The 20,054-nt window shown below is 35.2% G+C and overlaps 1 protein-coding gene across 1 annotated transcript in view; it reads left to right on the top strand.

Annotated features, from left to right (window-relative positions):
* DPYD (dihydropyrimidine dehydrogenase) overlaps positions 1-20,054 on the top strand; it is a 349,307-nt gene that overhangs the window by 91,226 nt on the left and 238,027 nt on the right. Inside the window, exons 5-7 of the mRNA XM_026853962.1 lie at positions 5,170-5,331; positions 14,343-14,539; positions 18,549-18,630. Coding sequence (XP_026709763.1) covers positions 5,170-5,331; positions 14,343-14,539; positions 18,549-18,630 — 441 coding nt within the window. The remainder of the gene's footprint in view (positions 1-5,169; positions 5,332-14,342; positions 14,540-18,548; positions 18,631-20,054) is intronic.

Genomic DNA, 20,054 nt, shown 5'->3' with positions numbered 1-20,054 from the left:
TCTATATGCCATTGCAAAGACTGTAGAAAATCATGAGTCACAGTTCATATGTAAAATATTGTAAGAGGGATACTGTTAATACAATGAAGGATTGTGGAAGTCAGAATGCTGCTAGATGATTGGTAATAATTATATACAGATATGCATCACAATTAATCTTTAAGTACTACTTTGAGGCTCCAGGTTTTTGAAAGTGCTGTTTTATTCAGCTTTCTCTGCTAATCTTTGTATATTTCAGGTCACTAAATAAAAAAAAAAACATTTAAAAGAAAAAGTAGTAATGGTGTTAAATTGATGCACTTGAAACAGTGACTTTTCTTGAGATGTCTGTTTGTACTTAGTGTAATGGAATGGCTGACAGCTGGTTTCAGTTGCCATAGTGTAATTATGTAGAATAGACTTTTGCGATGACACTATGTCAATTAAGGAATCTCTCACATTCTAGACTACAAAGGACAAAATGACAGTACAAGATATTTCTTCCGTTCTTTTTCATAAAAAGATAGTGACACTGTGTGAAATTGCAGTCCTGTTATGATGACACAAGTCAAATGATGTGAAAGATTTCTGGATTGATTAAAAGTCATCAGCATTATAATATAGAATATGTATGATTTGATAAGTTACTGTTATGTTTTGTTCATTCTTCTTTGGAAGATATTTGGGGGGGCTGACAGACTGGGGGTGTTTCTTGTTATATTTGAACTGGTGTGTGTCAATGTGAAAAATGCTACTTATATAACAATGTACTTTAAATAGTGTATGTGTATGTGAAAATATTTTAATCCCATACATCTTGAGTAAATTTTAAAGCCATTGCAGAACATGAACTAAGATAGGAAGTGGTGATATTTTCCCATATTTTTTGCTGTGTCTCCCTTCTTTTAAACTAAACCCAGATGAAAAGGAAATTACCACTTTTTTCTACTTTTCTTTTAAAGTATTGACTCTGTCCCAAAATCCCGATGAAGTCAGTGTTTTTGTTTTTATTACACAAAGCATAATAATATATATTCTTCATTGTTTTTGAGAAAACTGTAATATCAAAACACCCTGATGCATAATGAATTTATATAAAAAGCTCTTGAATTGAATTGAAAGAAAAGATGCTATAAGCATTTCCTGATAGTAAATGCCATTTCTTCTGGTCTCTCAGTATTGATCCTATGTGTTTTAATAGGTTTTTTCAAGTAAAAAACAGTCTCATTTGCATGCAAATTATATAATGCTTCCAAATGATACATGTGGAGATCCTCCTCTGCCTGGTTTCCACTGATTATTGATGTCTATTTAAGGCTTGTTTTTGTTCCCTGTGTTAGCAATGTAGTATTTATTGACATTTTGATGTAGGAAACCGCAAAACATCCTATCTAGTTAGACTAATTTATTTCTATGGAAGTGCACAGGAAAAAAGATTCTATGAACAAAGGCACAGGCATTTTATCTCATTAAAAAATTCAGAAATATTCCAGTTTTAAATTTGCTTCCTCTGTGACGTCTGTAAGAAACTAGCCAACTGAGTCATCTTATTATTTCAACATCCAAAAAAATTACTCCAAACTCTTAAGGCAGCTTGCATCATTCCATGCCCTGGAGTAACTTTATCATTTTAATGAAGAGAGCTTCCCTTTAATTCTGATCCTTTCTCATGTACAACATGTGGTGTGTAGTTACCAGCTTGCCAGGTCTGCATCTCATGTGTATTTTGTATGCAGCTTACTGCACCCTGGTTCTGTGGAATAAGTGATCTATATTTTTTTATAAAATGTGAATATTTTATGAATACTCTATCTTTAATGTCACTGTTAAATGTAATGGTCACTAATACGTGTTTTCAGCTTAAAGAAAAAGTTATGTAAGCACAAAGTGTTCATGTAGCTACACATTTTTGAGATACTGTACATATACTACTGTACATTCCCTACAAACTCTCATTTATTACAGTAGTAGCACAGTGGTTTGCAGTTTTGTAACACAGTTTGTATAACACCACTTAGTGTAACTTACTAGACTGTACTGTACTAGACTCTGCCAGTTTTTGTCAAGTATTAGAAAACATTTCTCTAATCATGTTTGATATGTTAGATAATAAATCAAAATGGTAAAGGCAGGATTTGTGATTAAATAGGATGGAAGGACAAAGAGATGAAGCAACTCAGAGCTGGGCTCCTGAAGTCCAGTCCACAACCCAGTCTCCATGCTCAGTGGTGTCCTGGGTATCAGGAAGGTTGCAAATGGGCTTGCTTTCAAGCCACTGCACAGTCATGGTAGAAGTATGTGGCTGTATCTTTTCACTGTTAATGGACAGTATCAATGGCAATAGGAACAGTGGTTACGCTGGTGGAAGGTGGAAGAGGCGAATTAGGGAACTGCAACTCTTCTGCAAGTATGTTATAAGTTTACTAATGGTAAAATTGATCCAGGGTGACTTTTTGTTGGCAGACAGAAACTGTCAGAACTAAACCTGTACTTCCCTTTCTTCTTTAGAGAAGTCCACTTTAGCAAAGTTGGAGCACATTAGTGAAGCATTGCCCTGCTGCTCCCAGAGATGTGAAAAAATTTGGACTTCAGGTGTGACTGTCTTTTAATTTATCATTAGAATTTGTGTGTCAAGACTAGAAGATATATACTCTTTGATACAGTCTATCTAATGACTTAATATTTAGCAAGGTAATATGTACCCTATATCTTTTGTACCCTCATTTGAAGGAGGACACAGTTCCTCTTTTTGTCAGCAGCAACTTATGATCATGACAGCAACATCAGAAAACTTCCCAGATCATGTTTTCCCCAAATTAAGAGTTCAGCAGCAGTTGGCCTTAACCCCATTAGGACTTCAATCCCATCCTACCCCTTATTGAGACAGGTTACCCGTGTTCTGAGACAGGTTTCCCTAGGTATCTCCTCAATAAGCCATGATCTCAGTCCTGTACCCACAATGACCCTAGTCCCACCTCTCTGAAGTCACTTGCTATTTTAATATAACCTGTCTTTCTGTAGCATAGCTGTGCTCAAAGTTTGGTTTGAGCTTGCAAAACAAATAAAATGTGCCAGCTCTGTTAACAATGCCTGTAGTGGCACAGCTCAAGTGTGAGAATATGCTTTACAGATATGTTATAAAATTAATTTTAAAAAGAAGTATTTAACAGCTTTGCATTCTAGCCATGGTAACTAGCTTTGTTTATTGATTTTAATTACAAAGCCTAAAAATGTAGAAGATTCTTAATGACATTACTTAAATGAAAATGCACATTGTTGTAATGGTTCCCATTGAACCAGAGTTGAAGATAATAAAAATAACAATCCTGAACTACACAGGAAGGGAAAATATAACTCTCATATATAGTGAAATATCAAACTGAACAAAAATTCTTTGAAAACTATTTTGTCTTTGAGTTGGTGAGAAAAATCCCCACTCCTAGTTTGTAATTATTCCTTTAGAGTGGAAAAAAAGGAATGGTTAGATGTAATTGCCTGGGGAACAGACATCTCATGCCACTTAAGATGCTGTAAGGTATGTAGACTGGTCTCTGAGTGCTGCTTCAGAAAGACATGGGTCTCCTGCATTGACTCTCTGCATGGTTATGTGTCAGGCACATCTCTGATATAACTAGACTTCTGTGTTTTGCTGCTGAATTGAGCTTACAGTGTCTTTACTGGCTGTTTTTAGTGGTTCTAACAACCTCTGGCATATCAAAACAGTATCATTCACCTGGAAGAGCAAAAATATTTGCCAATATGTACAATTTCTGTTTAACTACTACTCCTTTACATTGGAGTCAATGAAAACTGGGTATAATAAAGTGCCTTACCAGTAACCAGTCACCAGTCACCACGGTAGCGTTCACTTTGAATAAACACTTCTGCGTACATTAGCTTACTTGACAGGCCATAGTTCACAGGTGTTGCATAGGGTCTGCTGTGACCACATACTTCACATTGTTTGAAGGCTGAACCTTTTGGCTGTTCTGAGTCAGCTGTCCTGGGACAGAGAGGTAAAGATAATTATTATAAAAACCAGTGATTATTGAAGATTGGAATATGGAAAAGGTGGTGGAAGAGGAAGGAGACATACTGGTTTTTAATCTCTCGGTTATTGCTAGTTTGGAGAAAGCTGGAACGAGATCGCAGCATTAATTTCTCACTGAAGAAACTCTTGTGGAACCTTAGCTGTGTGCTAATTTTAACGGGTACTGTACTGTCTTCTGGCCCTTAAAAGAAACTCTAGCATTATCCCATCTTTCCTTGGTGGGTATTTTAGAGTCAGTGGGAGGAGTAGTGAAATGAAGAAAGAAGTAGAGTCTACAATTAAATATTGACTATACAGAATAAAAGGTAGGATGTAAATGGTTTACTTTAGTTGCATCATTAATGTAAATGTAGTGTAAACGTAGAACTGCCATCAGTAGTTCTCCCCCTCTAAATGAGACTGCAGTTCACTCCTGGCATTTTCCCTGATGATGCTCTTAAGAGAAGAATCTGTGAAGTTGTGAATTGTACATAACTTCTTTTTAATCAGTTCCCTGGTTTGCTATTTAGGGAAAAAGGAAAGTAAGTGTTTTCCCTGATCATTATGTGGTTGAGGAAAAAGAGCTCAAAAAAGAATTCAATAGTGCAATATCTACTCTTCTCATCATGGGTCTGGAACAATTGGTACTACTGATCTGGTGTGAAGGAGAGGCATCTGCAGTGATGGTGTGTAAAATAAGCTTTTAATTCCCTGTGTCGTAAAGAACCGATAATTTAACTGGCACTTTCTGGTCAGACTTCCAAGGGTTACAGTTCAGCTACTGCCCGATTGACCTAGAAATGGAGAAAGTATTTACAAGTACATAATGCAGGCACAGTAGTTTTTGAATGTAGATTTATTAAGCCGCTAAAAATCCTACAACCACCTCAGACTGAAGATGCTTTTGACTATTTTGCAAGCTAAAAAGAAAAGTTTTATCTTTGCATAATCAAGAATATTTCTGACTTTCTTTCCAGTGTCTTTGACATAATGCTATATAACGTGTTGGTACATTTAAATAATGTCAGTATTACTTAATATATTTATATATTATTCTACTAGCCAGGTAAAGTATTTTGTATTTTCTCTTGAATTTTTGCTTCCTTGCTGTGTGACTGTCTCTCTCTCTCTTTTTTCTTTTTTATTTTTTTTTCCTTTAGAACTACTATGGAGCTGCCAAAATGATTCTTTCTGACAATCCACTTGGTCTGACATGTGGAATGGTGTGTCCAACATCAGATCTCTGTGTTGGTGGCTGCAATTTGTACGCCACTGAGGAGGGACCAATTAATATTGGTGGATTGCAGCAGTTTGCTACCGAGGTAGGTAGGACTTGCAAATGTTTTAAATTCTTTGTATGTACCAATGAGTATTGTCTAAATTGTTGCCTTTGTTAATGATTTGTTTAAAAAAAAAAGTTGGTTCTAATAAAATAAAGATGTAGGAAGTTAGAATAATTACTCCTTTTCTTACAACACATTCAGAAACTTAGAAATGCTTTCATAATACAATACTTTATAGGAACATAAGGAACATTATTTATGAACAAGATGACTCTTTAGAAACACTAGTAGTTGAGACTGTTTTATAATGAAAGATTTATCTAAGCCATATGAAATTGTGGATGCTACTGAAGTAGACTGCATAGGAAAAAATATCAAGTTCATCTGCATCTGTAACTGCATGTTAAGGAGATGTAGAACTGTTCTGGACATAGGGTAGATCCTATAGCAGAATTAGTGTGTATTTGCACTGGCTTTGGAGCAAAGGAAAAGTTTCACATGATTTAGACTTTTTACTGTCTTATTTTGCCAAAGCTGAGTATATAAGTAGTTTCAGGTTGACCTGAAATACATGTCTGCGTGCATCTATCTAGATATAGATGCACACACATGTACATATGTGTAAATTTATTAGTTCATAAAGATGTGTATGTTTTGGCTACTGAAGCAAAGGTTGTTGCTGCTTGATGTTAGGAAGTTTTCTCAAGGGTATCTGTTGAGGTGCATGTGCATTATTTGTGACTTCATGGTTTCAATGCTTCAACTTCCATCTGAAGAAAGATGGAGGTTACTGCTCATTTGGTAACTTCCTTTGAGGGCATGGAGAATTTGTAGCCAACTCAGGGTCTCAGCTGGCACCTCATCTGATCTGTCTGAAATATCTTTGGCTAAAAATTGTGATTTTGGTATCTGTAAAAGTGGGGAAGTTGTGGCTGTATAAAAAAAGGCATATACATGTGTTAAGATTGCACATTTCTATACAGTCCTTAACTAATGAGCATGTCTCTTTTTTGTATCTTGAGCCATTTGGCTGATCATATTTACAAACATACGATGAAATTCCAGTCACCTTTACAAAGCCTGAGAAAAAAAACTTTGTAGGACAGACCAAAATAGAAATGCGAATCAATCTGGAAGTAACAGATGATATGTCTGTAAGGCCAATTTTTTTTCTCTGCTGTCATTCATAGACTTCACACCCCCTTCACAATGGCTGTGGGTCATGATTCGATAAGCAAATTTTGCTACCTGCTGCAGTTCTTCTCCTTTTATCTGTTTGTATCCCTCCTTTCTTCTCTCCATGAGACTTGTAAAGCTTCTGGAGCACCTGCTAAACTTCTCTGATAGCTATTGCTGAACCTTCTCTCCCCTCTATCATTTAAGTAGCTATCCACTTCAGTTTTCTTCAGTTCAAGCATAAGAATCATACAGTTTAGACCAAAGTTCTCATTTACAGGATGTGGCTAGAGACAACGAACTGTACTTGTTCTCTGTGTATATTCAATAGTTGGGTTCTATCAGTCAAGAGGCAATTTTATTAGCTTTTCTTCTAATGGCCTTTATTGCCGTGTGTAAAAACTTAGTATTTGTTGCAAAGCAGAAGACTTTTTTTTTTTTTAAAGATAATCAAACACTAAAAAAAAACCGAAATAAAAAGATTAAACAGTTGTCAAGTAGATGATAAATTCAATGGGGCAATATTACTGTTTAGAAACCAAATGCAAGTAATATCTGTTAAAACTTGATTTGTGTCTCCTTTTAGCCCTAATACTATGATTAATAGAGAGGAATTATGGCTTGATAGATAATGCTAAATATCTGCCATTTTTCTTCAAAAATCTTTAGAAATCTATTAAAAAAGCTCAGTGCTAGCACAATGATTGATATGAAAACTGCAGAGGGGATGAATAGCTCTGAATGGCTTTGCGCCTGATGTTTCAAGTTTGTGTAGTGATGTTAGTATCAAGAGTTCTAAGAAAATAAAATTGTTATACAGTTCTAATCAGCACTCAACAAAAATAACATTTCAATAAATGTTATTGCCCTTAATATTTTGATAGTATTGTAAAATGTTAAGATTAGTTGTTAATAACCTTTAGATTTACTGTTGTTTAACAAAGAATTTGTATGTATTGTAGTACTTATAATTAGTAATAATAGGCAGTCACTTTTGTAATTAATACTTCTTTTAGCTTTCATTCAGTTAAATTTTACTGTGAAAGTTGAAAAACTCTAATGGTATGAGTGCTTCAAAGTAACAATCATTATAAAGATACAGATTAAAATATTGAAAAAATATCATAAGGTACTACTGCTCAAACAAAATTTGGCCCATATTGCAAGCGAATTGTGTTCACAGCTTTACCTATACAAGTAACTTAACAAATTGTGTAATTTATGTGTGCAACATGTGTTACTCTTAATGAGAGCTGCATGGTAATTCTCATGCACTGTGTAATAGTTTGTCCCACAGGGGCTTATTTACCGAAAACTCCATTGTGCATAAAGCCAGTTTTAGACTTTTTTTCCTTGGAATTATTCTGAGGATCATACACTTGATGCATTATGAGAGTGAGCGATAATAAAAAGGCACAACTGCTAGCTGAGATAAAAGATAAAATTGCAGTAAAGCAGGAATGTGGGTTTAAAATGGAAAATATATGGGTATGACGTATGCCCCTTTGTGCTTCTGAACAATGACTGATCATCTGTTCATACTGCAGATAAAACTCCCTAATTGTAAAATATTTGTCTTGCATACGGTAGAACAAAAAAAAATGGCACCTCAAACCTCCTGCATTTCCCTTCTACCCTTCCATATAGTTTTGTAACTATGTTCTCTCATTCTCAAAGTAAATTGTAATCTGATCTGAAAAAAATGTGGATTTTGACAATTAAATGTTCAAGTGGAAAAAACGAAATGTCCGTTTGTATTTGTGATGTAGAATGTGTATACTGGGATGCAGTTACCACGGCAACTGTTGCATCTAGAGAATAACATGGAGTAAAAGCTCACTATTATAAATGATGAGTGTCAAGCGCAGGTTACACCTGCTACTGCACAGGTCAAAATTATATTAATGTCTTTATCTGTCTCCTTTGCCCAAGTACTTTAGAATCAGGAAGTGTCTCTGTTTTTGGAAGACAAGTTCAGGGAAAATATGCTGAGATTGCAGTGACAATGCATACAGGCATGAGCTATATGACTGTCAGTCCCACAAAATAAACTAAAATTACTGGTTACTCAAGTACAAGTTTGTAAGCTTGTAGTAAAAAGGAAGCATGATCTATTACATTGTCTGTTGTAGTATTGGTAAGAAGCCCGCAAAATCTTATATTTCTGGATAGACATGACTGAATCTAAAGGTTCTCCTTATTTCTAGTTAATCATTTTGAATGGAGCAGCACAAGCTAAATAGAAAATGTATTATTTTAATCGCATACTGGATTCAAATACTATATCATTTAGTGCTGTGACTCTTGTGCCAGCTACAGTTCTGGTGATTTGCTCTTCTCTGGAGACATATCCTGGCTGCTGTTGCAGCAGAAAGAAACCAGAGGAGAAAACTTGATATGTTTTTTGCCCTAAAATATGCTTTGTATGAGCTTACCTACTGCTAACCTAGGGGCATCTCAGCAGAGTGCCTGGTCTGGGAGGTTGGCAAGGGTCCCCCTCTGAGTGCTGAGCCTCCCTTCTCCCTCATTCTACCATGGGCAAGGATCCAGAGGGATTGCCATGGAGGGGTGCACTGTGGCCTCAGGCTTAGGGATCCCTCTTTTAGTTGCATATTGACAGCTCTGATCAGTCTTAACATAGGTGGAGGGAGAAGGTAGTTCTCATGGAGCTGCAGCTCCTGCAGTTGGATGGCCTTGAGATGGATGCCTGGATCATCAGCACGGATAGGCAATGCTGCATCAGCAAAGGAGGATTGTTTTGGGGACCTAAGACAGCAGGACAAATAGAAAAAAAGACTCTCATTTGTCCATATATATTTTTACTTTAACACATCATTAGGTTATTTCTCTTTTAAGTCATGTTGAAAGGTATAAGAATCGATTATAAAATTTTAGACTTGTCTGAAGGGTATGGTGTAGCCTTCTACAATAGTTCAGGGGTTGAATCTGAAGACTCCTGATTTGTCAGGCCAATGCTGAAAGACTTCCCGGTATTTGGACAAGTTATATAAAAACTACGGCATGGGTTTTTTTTTTAAGGCATTTACATGAGTGTTCCTATGTCCTTTTTAGTGGTGGGATTCATTAAATGTTGAGGTATGGACTCTGCAATGTCTTAAATCCATAGTTTTTCTTGGGACTGGAATAATAATCATGTATAGTTGTTCGGTGGGTTTGAAAAGTCTTTAATGAGACACTTTAGGCCCTAGTTTTGTCAATGCTCACTCACATAAAAGTTTGCAGTATTATAACTTTAGCTGATAACTTGTGGAGGGAGGATCAACAAGTTTTCATAACTAGCTGACATTTGTGGAAAAACCACTTCATGTACATCCTGTGCTATCCACTGCAATTAAATGGAATTAATTGTGTGATCATGTAATTTGACAACTTTAAGAAGATTACTGAGCATACAACTTGCTTCATTTTTTATTAAAATCTGTGCAGAATATTATTTTCTTCTTTAAATATTAAACTGCCCCATATTAATGTAAACCAGCCTACAGATAAATATCCATGGAAACCAGTGGGAAAGTGTGATACTAATACAATCGGTTCCTAAATGTTACTGATTTCATTGCCTGTGTTTTTCTTTCTGTGCACTAGAAAAATCTGATAAGAATTCAGAATATACTAATATGTTTCACACTAAAATAAATACCAGCTAAATATTAATGTCTCCATCAGTAGCTGTTTGGTATTTCATCATCTTAGTGAAGGATATTTAATAGTAAACTTGATAAATTTATTTGTCTATAGCCTTTTCATCACAGAAGCAATTATTATGCCTCAAGAATATAAAGGGTTTAGTTATGAGGTCAAAACTTAAGTTACTAAAAGATTAAATTTTCCCAGTGCTCCTTCCATTTCCCCATTTTTGTTTTTTCAGCCTTTCTGTTGATGAAGATGACAGATTAAACAGATGCACTTTTTACTTAAGAAATGTGACCTTCTATGTATGTCTTGGAGACTACCAAATATGCTTTTTAGCAACCTATCTTGTTTCATAGGATTAGGCAAAGGCTGCTTTACATTTCTAACACTGAGGTTAAACTTGCAATCCATTTACTGTTTTGTTTAACACATGTTTTGTCATAGTCCAAAGTTAATTTTAAATAAAGGTGAATTACGAATTTAGAGTAAAACTGTCTGACCATATTTGAATTCTGCAAATAGGTGAAGAAAAGGGTACCTATAGTATATTTATTCCTCTTAGAAGAATTCTGGTCAGAAAACTAAAAAATTACTGAAGTGAGCTACTTCAGTTTATTCTCATTTATATAAAATTGAGATAACGATTCTGAATAACAGTTCTAACCTGCTCTAATGGTTTTAAATGTTTTAGATTCATTTAAATCATGCTTACTATGCCATAAAATGATTTTCATCAGGTTAGCAAAATGCATTTCTCTGAGTCACCTGCCATTCTCTGCCAAATGTCACATCTTTTCATCAAAACATGCTAATACTAGAGTCACATAGTGAAGAAAAGAACTAGAATTTTATTACGTGAGGAGAACAATAAGCTTTTCTCTGTCTGCCTTCAGAACAGCTAAAATGTGTTGACTAAAACTTTCCAGGAAAATTAAACTTGAATCAGATGCTTAGCAATCGAAACCACTGTAGTTTGCTGAAGTGAGAAATATTGTGGAACCTTAATACAAACTTGTGTTTGCATACAGTGCCTGGCATTATGCTCTATGTTGAGTATAATGAATGTTATGGAACAAGAACCAACACCACTGCAGTGAAGGGATGTTTGATTTACAAGGGAGAAGAGAACAAACCCACAGATTTCACACTGGAGAAAACATTGAGCAAGTGCACTCACACCTTTACAAGTTTACAAGTAATAGGGAAGCTGTAATATGTTATAAATGTCTGAATTGAGAGATTTTTTTTTTTTCAGTTGTTAGAACTTTAGTAGAATAGATTGTCTGTTTCAGTTTGCTCAAATTGTATCTCACTTGAGGACAAAGTCCCCATAATCTCTTCTTTTTTTTTTTTTTAATGGAATATCCTTTCTATGGACCCTAATGTACCTGAAGCATAAGAAGTGTATGGAATCTGTGTGGGTTTAATTTGATTAGGCCCTAGATGGTGAAGTAATGATGATTGCATAGTATTTAATAAAAAATTAAAGAATAAATGCCTATTGTTATTAATGTCTATCAATAACCTGTCTAATTTCTTTTGTTTGTATATGACAGAGAGCCAGAAGGAAAGACAGACATGGGGATGATGGCTGAGTCTTTCCACTGAAAGATTCAGCTGTAAATTTCATTATTTGGTCTCATTTTCCTAAATGGGTCTTGGTTAAGAAGCACTGAAAAACAAAATCAAAACCCCATCCAAACAAAAATCAAATCATCTTTCTGAGAGGAAGATGGACAAGGCAGACAATAGTATTAAACTTTACTTGCATCCTGACCAGTCTGGGCAGATTAAAATTGGAAAGGACAGTTGTGTGTAATGTGGCATTGAACACTTGCTTGCAAGGCAGTAATCTCTGCACTCCAAAGGATTTGTACTGAAGAATTCAGTGATATTTAATTAGGTGAATTAGAGTGTAGGGAAACTTCACCATGAGGTGAGTGAAAATCTTTTGAAATGCATTGAAGCAGTTTGCTATTTTCACACAGTTACCCTGCCAGCCTTAATATGCAAAACTGCCACTGAATTCCAGATGGCAAGATATTGCCTCACAAGCTGGCTGTGCTGCATAAAGACAGTTTCACCCTATTTGCAAATAGGCAGAATTAAAGTTGACCACTGAGCCTGAACTACTAAGATTTCCTGCATGAGTGCTTGGTTTCTGAAGTTTAACACTGCACTACAGTAGTGTGACACTTTAGTGTATCATCTAGTTGATGGGTATGACTATTTAATAATAAATATAAAAATAATTATGTTAACAATGAAGTAAATTTAGTGATAAATTTATTAAGCATGTATATATTCATAGTGTTCAATATCCACATTAAATATGCAAGTTATATGATTTGTATTACTGAGTAGCCTTCTAAAACAACTGCATGAGACTTTAATGGAAATTTGTTATCATTCAAGCCATTTCTGTGTGAATGTAACAAAGCAGACATTTTAGAAATATCCTATTGCATTTTGGTTATCACAGTCTAGTTTCACAGTACAATATAAGCTATTCAGCCTGTGAAATCCATTAATAACAACATTAAACCTTCCCACATTGTATGAATTGTCAGGTTTAAATGATTTTTTTTTAAAAACACAATTATCTGTCTTTTGCTTCTTGCAGTTTGTTAAAATGCTATGTCAATTTACAAAGACTGGGGAATTTGACACAGAAATTTTAGAGGGGGAAGGAACTAATCATTGGTTTACCTAGCATGAGTGCTCAAGTGCGCATGAAAAAAATTAACATTGATTCAAAATATAAATGCAAAATTCTATTCATGAATGGAATTGCCAAAGGTTAACTTGAAAAACCTGTTTCTTGAGTTCTAAGGAAAGTAAAGACTGTTGGTAAACTTGTTAAATAGCTTAAATATGGTATTTATTAAGACAAATGACAACATATGTATTTTAAAGGACTAGTTAGTACATATGGAACGCAGTTCTGCATTGAAATAGATGGGGAACAGTGTTGTCTTCTGGTAGTTTTTTAGGTGCAGCCTTGAAGTGTTTGTGATATGACTGAGAATCAGAATGCAATATGTATTCTTTTGGTATAATATTGTGTTTCTGCTACAAAGATATACTACTTGGGTTAAATATTTATCCCCTAATATCTAAAATAAAACAAAGATGTAACTATGCTCTTCCATGTTCCTAATTTTTAGTAGCCTACAAGGGCTCTGCATCTATACTTTTTCTTTTTGTAGGTGATACAAGATAGAGACCCAATCCATGTAAATGCAGAAGGTAGTGAAGTCTATCTCAGTGAACATAGAATATTTCTACCTTAGCCTCTTACCCGTGTGCCTGAGCAAAGAACTGATTTAATGCACATCAGAAATAAACTGTGTGACATTGCAACTATGTTAGGAGCCCATTGTGCTGCATCCTGTACAAATACATAATAATTTTCAGAGTCTGTCCCAAAGTACTTCTAATAGTCAAGACAGAATGGAGCAGATCATCACCATTTTAGAGGTGAAGAATTGAGTCATAGAGAGTACAGTCTTCACTTTCAGGTATGCCTACAACTTTGGGGCACCCAATTAAAAAGTGGAGAATATCTGAAATAGATGAGCAACTAACATGAAATAAGTCCTGTTAGTATTATCTAAGAGGAGGCATCAAAAGCATGGGTTACCTTTGAAAATACAGCATTGAAGACTAGGGGCAATTCATAAAAAATGTTTCAAAACCACCTAAGGTTGGTTACCTATCACCTCTAAAAAGTCAAGCCATTATTTATCCAGGATCACACAACATGTCTCTTGCAGAAGCAAAGGCCCTTCACTGATGTTACAATCCTTTGCGTTATTCACAGACATGCTTTTCTAGTAGTAAGAATAATCCGAACATTGTTTGGAATGAAACCTTTGGTGTTACAGAGATTCTCTGCTATCTGGCTGACTTTGTATTAGTATTCTGTTACTGGTAGTCTGGTTCCATATTCTTGGTAAAATTTATGCTAGTGAAAGTTTTGACTTCAGACATTTTTAAGACAAAAAGAACCATAGAGGGACCAAACTCTGCAATTATAACATCCCTCACAAATGTGCACATCATATCATTTGGGAATCCCTGTAATGTTATGAAACGATCTACAATAATATATTAATGATATGTCACAGTACTAGCAGAAGCTTCCATCATGTTATTCATAATAAAATTTAAGGAGAGAATGTAGAGGATGTAATCTTGTTGAATGCATTGCTTTTCAGGTGTTCAAAGCTATGAATATTCCTCAGATCAGAAACCCTTCCTTACCTCCTTTAGAAGATATGCCTGAAGCCTATCACATGAAGATAGCTCTTCTTGGTGCAGGACCGGCAAGTTTAAGTTGTGCTTCCTTTTTGGCTCGATTGGGCTATTCCAACATAACCATATTTGAAAAGCAGGAGTACGTTGGTGGCTTAAGGTAATAAACAATGACAACAAGGCACTGTTTGCAATGGTTGTAAAAAGCATAGCAGAAAATATTATGCAAACACAGTTTATATGTGATCCCTCTATCTTTACCAAAGGAAGAGAGTAGAAAATTTCATATCTGGAAAGCTTTTTTTTTATTTAAATAATTCATCATTGAAGGTAAAATGGGTTCGGTTACAGGCAAGCTCTAACTGAAAATCTTGTGCCCATCTCCCATAGTGTCTTCATATGACCTCTAAAATTCCAGGGTGTAATTGTTATTGTCAAATTAAGACTTTAGAAAATTATGTCAGGAACCATTTTTCCTTATCCAAAACTTTTAAAGCAACATGAAGTGCTTGTAGCCTGATACAGTGAAAGAATGAGTAGATGTTTAAAATGCTTTAGACAGATACTAATTTAATGGAGAATTTTAAATTTGGAATGCTTTCATGAACTACCTTATGCAAATAAAGGTGACAGTGAATAAATCCATCATGTACGTGCCTGGACTTGCAGCTTTAGTAAACCATACCATAAGAGTGTAATAAACCCCCCTACAATTCTCAACCTTCAAGAAATTACAGATACACAAAAAAAGGTACCTTTGCATTTATATGGTAAATGCTTGGCTGATAGTTGCATGGTGTCGTGTCCTCTACACTAGAAGATGAATTTTTAACACTGTAGCAATGGCTGAGATCATATCTTGCAAGTTTGTTGGAATTGCTGAGTATAAGATAAAATATTTCAGAAACTGACTAGTGGATACCAAGCTGTTCAAAATCAAAATGAAGTTTATATGTTGAAGATGTACTCACATTAAAGTGTTTACAAAATAAAAAGTGAAAAGAAACAGCGAGAGAAAGAAGGGTGACATGCTTGCATTTCTCACTGCAGCATCACTGAAATCAATAGACTTGGCACCATTAATGAATTCGATCCATAATTTCATAATGTCAAATACTTATTCAGTGCTCTGGAAGATAGAGGATCAATGCTGGAAAGTTGAACTGATTACTTGCATTTTTACCAGTGATGTTCAGAAATATTCTACCTAATTATCGAGGTGTTAATACACAGGCATTTAACTATGGAGTTGTTTTACTTGAGCTAGTTGCTATAGAGGGTTGCAAATTTAGTACATGAAATACCTGTTCACCTGTTGAGTAGTGCATGTTTTCATAAATACCAGATTTAAAATCAGTTTTATTGCTGTAATGTACTAAGGAATAATGAGATGTTTCTACAGGCAAGCTTTACTTGATGAAAGGTTAGACTCAGGTTGAACTAAGCAATATAATACAGTACAATGCTGCAGTCGCTTACGGTGTGCTTGCATATTTGAGGCAATGTGATCTTAAGTTGCGTCTGTTCTTCATGTTTTAAGCTGAATTTAAAATAAAGCTTAGTCTGTTGTTTGCTCTACGGAAAAAAAAAAGCCTTACGCTAAGTTTTGCGTGTTCTGTTAGTATCCTTAATAGTCATGCAGTGCATTTTAAAATGTATTTCTTTTGATTCTTAAAGAAAACATAGCAATCAAGGTCAGATTTTGCTTCCATTCATTGTAGAAAGTTTCACATCTGCTTTAAGGGCATCAATTCCTTTTGTCCTTATTTTAATCTTGGAACAGAAGGGAGGCTGGCCTGTGGCAGCAATCATCTATTATTACATTTGTAAGCCTTTGCAGTACATCTTTTAATAGGTTTAGGTTATTGATGGGTGTGTTTTCAAGGCTTCATAAACTATTGCAAATGGCTAACAAGACCACATTAATTTTTTATTTGGAATCAACTGTTTGGAAGGGCAATGCTTGTGCCCTTTTTTTAGTTTGCTCTGCCTTTTTTATAGTGTTTCTAACTATGATGTTCCTTCACATACATGTTACTTCATGGCTAAATTTAATAATATTGAGACAACAGAAAAATATCTAGTGATTGCAGTTCCTGCAGTGTGATATTTAAGCATAGCATAAGTCTGTGGTTGTCTGAACATGTCTGAATTCTTCACATTCACGGGTAGGTATTCCTACACTTCAGCAGTTGTGTAAAATTTATGCTTTACAGTAGAGTAGGCATGAGCAGATCACGCTCTTGCTTAGACACCATGAACAAACTTTACCGCTCATGCTCCTAGCTATGCCGCTAGTTTACAACATACCAAAATATTTCTCTCACTAGAGCAGAGGGGTGTCCCTTGAGCAAAAGTAATTTGGGATCACTGAGAAACATCAAGCAACTGTCCAAGCACCTATAACTTGGATCAGATTTGAGGAAGAGGTGAAATTGTGGGACACTGTTCCCATCCACTGCATCCCTCATGCACCTCTGCCCCATTTCCTTTTTCTGTCTCTCCATTGCAGAATCAGAAATTATCTTCTGCTGCTGAAATAAATTGCATCAGAATTTTTGATGTACCAGTGACTTTCCTAAAATGCTTATTATCATGGTAAATATGCATGCATGTGTCCCCACAGAACTGTGTGTATTTGCATATGAACATATATGTACATATATGTGGGTATACTCCACAACACAAAACTGTAAGTAAATGTTTAATAAGAGAAAAAAATAATTTATAAATTCTGACAGTGACATAACACAGCCAGTGCTGTTCTGGCAGCATGTCATGGAAATGACAAGCCTTCAACAAATATATAGGTGGCTTGGAAAATAGAACTTTCCCTTTTTATTAGATTTTTTTATTGAATCTCTGTTGCAGAATGATATTGATACATTAGTTTCTGCCTCAGACACCTTTTTACTTAGCATGACCTATGAAAGTTGTATTGTCATGGCACGTTCATTACATCTGATATTTGGAACACTTTTCATTGCACATTGGTCAGGAAAGGTGGAAAAAGGGCAGCATTAGAAATGATAAGGAGTACCACCAGTTTCTTATCAATATAATTAAATTTGATGCAACTTAAATAAATTCCTTCTTGCCTGTCAAAGTTAGATGTTAAAGATGATGTGGTCACTAACAATAAGTAAAATAAAGCCACTCTTTATATGTGATAATATGTAAAATAAGCACACTCTTGTGCTGGTGCTTTGTTATGGAAATTACAGATCCATTAATTTGAAAACAGATTAGTCTTGTTTGAAGCTTAGAAATATCTGGGGAGAGACTTTCACTTTTCTGCATATTCAGTTTTTCTGTCTTCTTTGAACAAAAGTATCTAAAACAGAACTTCACTGTGTTTACCTGTAATGTGTTTTATGGCAGAGATTTTAAACTGGCATAAGTAGATGTCATTTCATTGGAGATACCAATGAAATGGTACCAGTAGATAGAAACTGAGAGTCTATGTTGGCACTGCAGTTTTCCCATACAGGAGATCTGTGATTCTGGGAACTTGAAGATGTCATTCCTAATCTTCCCCAGGAGGAAAAAATGCCAGCTAACAGGCATTAAGTCAAAAAGCAGACTTGACACCAAGAGCTTATAGAAAATTATTGACTTTTTCCATCATGAAAGATCACAAAAATTTTGTGAAGTAGAAATGGATGAGGGTACAGTTTTAAATACTATTGCTCAAAATAGCATATGCAACACTTAAAAAAAAGCATGGGAAATTGCGTTGTTTCTTATTGGATAGCTTAATGAATGATTGCTAGAAGATCACTTGACTTTTAATAGCTATGAGATCTTTTCTTAAATGCATGTCTTAAGCTTTTTTAGTGTTATATATCTGGTAAACAAAAAGGAATGGAGCTGAAGCTGTTTTGGACCCAAGCTTCACATATGTTAAATGGTTACCTACAAGTGTGGGAAGGACTGGCCTCAAGGTACTGCCTTCTTGGCCTATATTTTTAGCATTGGGTGAATAATGCTGTTTTGTTATTCTAAGAATTTAAAAAAGCCAGTGGTCAAGCTTCAACATATTTCCATTCGCATATGTCAAAATTAACTAAAGTCTTTTTAAAGTATTGAATTTTTGACAAAAAAATATATTTACTTCCCTAATGGCTGGAAGTATTTTACAAGCTTTTTTTTTTTTTTTTTAATTTCAGTATGTCTGAAATCCCCCAGTTCCGATTGCCGTATGATGTAGTGAATTTTGAAGCTGAGCTTATGAAGGATCTTGGAGTGAAGGTAATGAAAAATATATCCTGTCTATGTATAGCTCAAAGAAAAAAAGAACAAGAACTCTGCCAAAGATTAACAGCAAAATGTCATGCACATTAGTAAAGAACGATTAAAAGCTACTCTAGACAGAGGCAGGAAGATGCTTCCTCTTGCTCAGGGCATTTGTCTGTCTTCTGTCTGAATGCCACTAGTTTGGAAAAGGGCAATCAATAGTTCTCATCTGGCATGCCTGCATGTGATTAATTGTCTGTAAGAAACAAATTCCTAAATTGCTTTAGGGGCTCAATGTCGCTATTGGAATGATTTGATTTTTTAAATCGAGTTTTTTTCATGCAAGTTTGGCACTATTTAAAACATTCATATTTAATACTTTTCCTTTCATTCCCGTTTCCTGAGTCTTTTCTTAATGGTTTATCACAAAGTCTTGCATCCAAGTTAATTTTATAATAAAATGAATCAAATTAAACAAAGTATTAACACGATCATTTATTATAACCAGTAACAGTCATTCAACTTCTTGGAAAGTAGTAGTTATGCATTATTCCATTAAACGAATGTGTATTGTTTATAGATAATGGGAACATTGCTTTATTGTTAATTTAGGGCTTGAGCTGAAAATTTAGATAGTATTTACAACTGCTGAACATTTTAATAGAAGCTACAAATATAGAATGCATCACTGGATCAAATTTTTGAGTACCAGGAGGGGTAATATATTTTTAACATGATACTAAATTGTTCAGTGAAGCAAGAAATTCTGGAATCTTTTGTGTTGGTTCATATCATAAAAGCAGTAGAATGTTATCACAAGACCAAAGTGAGAACCTCATCCTGCCCAGGTTTTATAAAAATGCTGGTAAGGTGTAGGATAAGATGTTAAATGCTACACGTCTATTTTTCCACGATAAGGATCGCTTTGCAACCTTTGACAAGACTGACAGAATGGAGGTTGAGTTAAGGATGGGACTAAAAACAGAGCACTGAGACAATTTTAGACAAAATTGCTGGGCATAGGCTCCTGGGAACCCTCTGCAAAACTCAGTTCCCTGGGGCTTCCTGTTATGGCAAGGTCTCCAGATGGACGGATAGAGCCACCATGTCATCTTGACCTGCAAGTCCTCTGCAGTTTTGAAGTGCAGCAGAGAATCGCAATGTAAATTTGCTTCCAAGCTCTGCGATTGGTTTTCAATTGACCCTTTGGCTAGCTGGTTCACTGCGTGCCTTAGCTTTATACCTCTATAAGCTAGAAATATTTTCTGGTGTTTACTTAAAGCATTTCAGATCTGTGATAGAAGGTGCTGTATTGTATAAATGCTCAGTAGTGCTGTTTATTCAAGTAATTCTACTGAAATTAGTAAGAATTAATCAGCTGAATAAGGATTACAGAGCTAGGCCCTAGGAGTATTATGAATTCCCACATAAAATAGTAT

This window comes from Athene cunicularia, assembly GCF_003259725.1.
Source record: "Athene cunicularia isolate RWA chromosome 8 unlocalized genomic scaffold, athCun1 chr8_part1, whole genome shotgun sequence".
Classification (NCBI taxonomy): domain Eukaryota; kingdom Metazoa; phylum Chordata; class Aves; order Strigiformes; family Strigidae; genus Athene; species Athene cunicularia.
The sequence above is the reverse complement of the archived record's forward strand: the minus strand, read 5'-3'. Positions and strand labels throughout refer to the sequence as shown.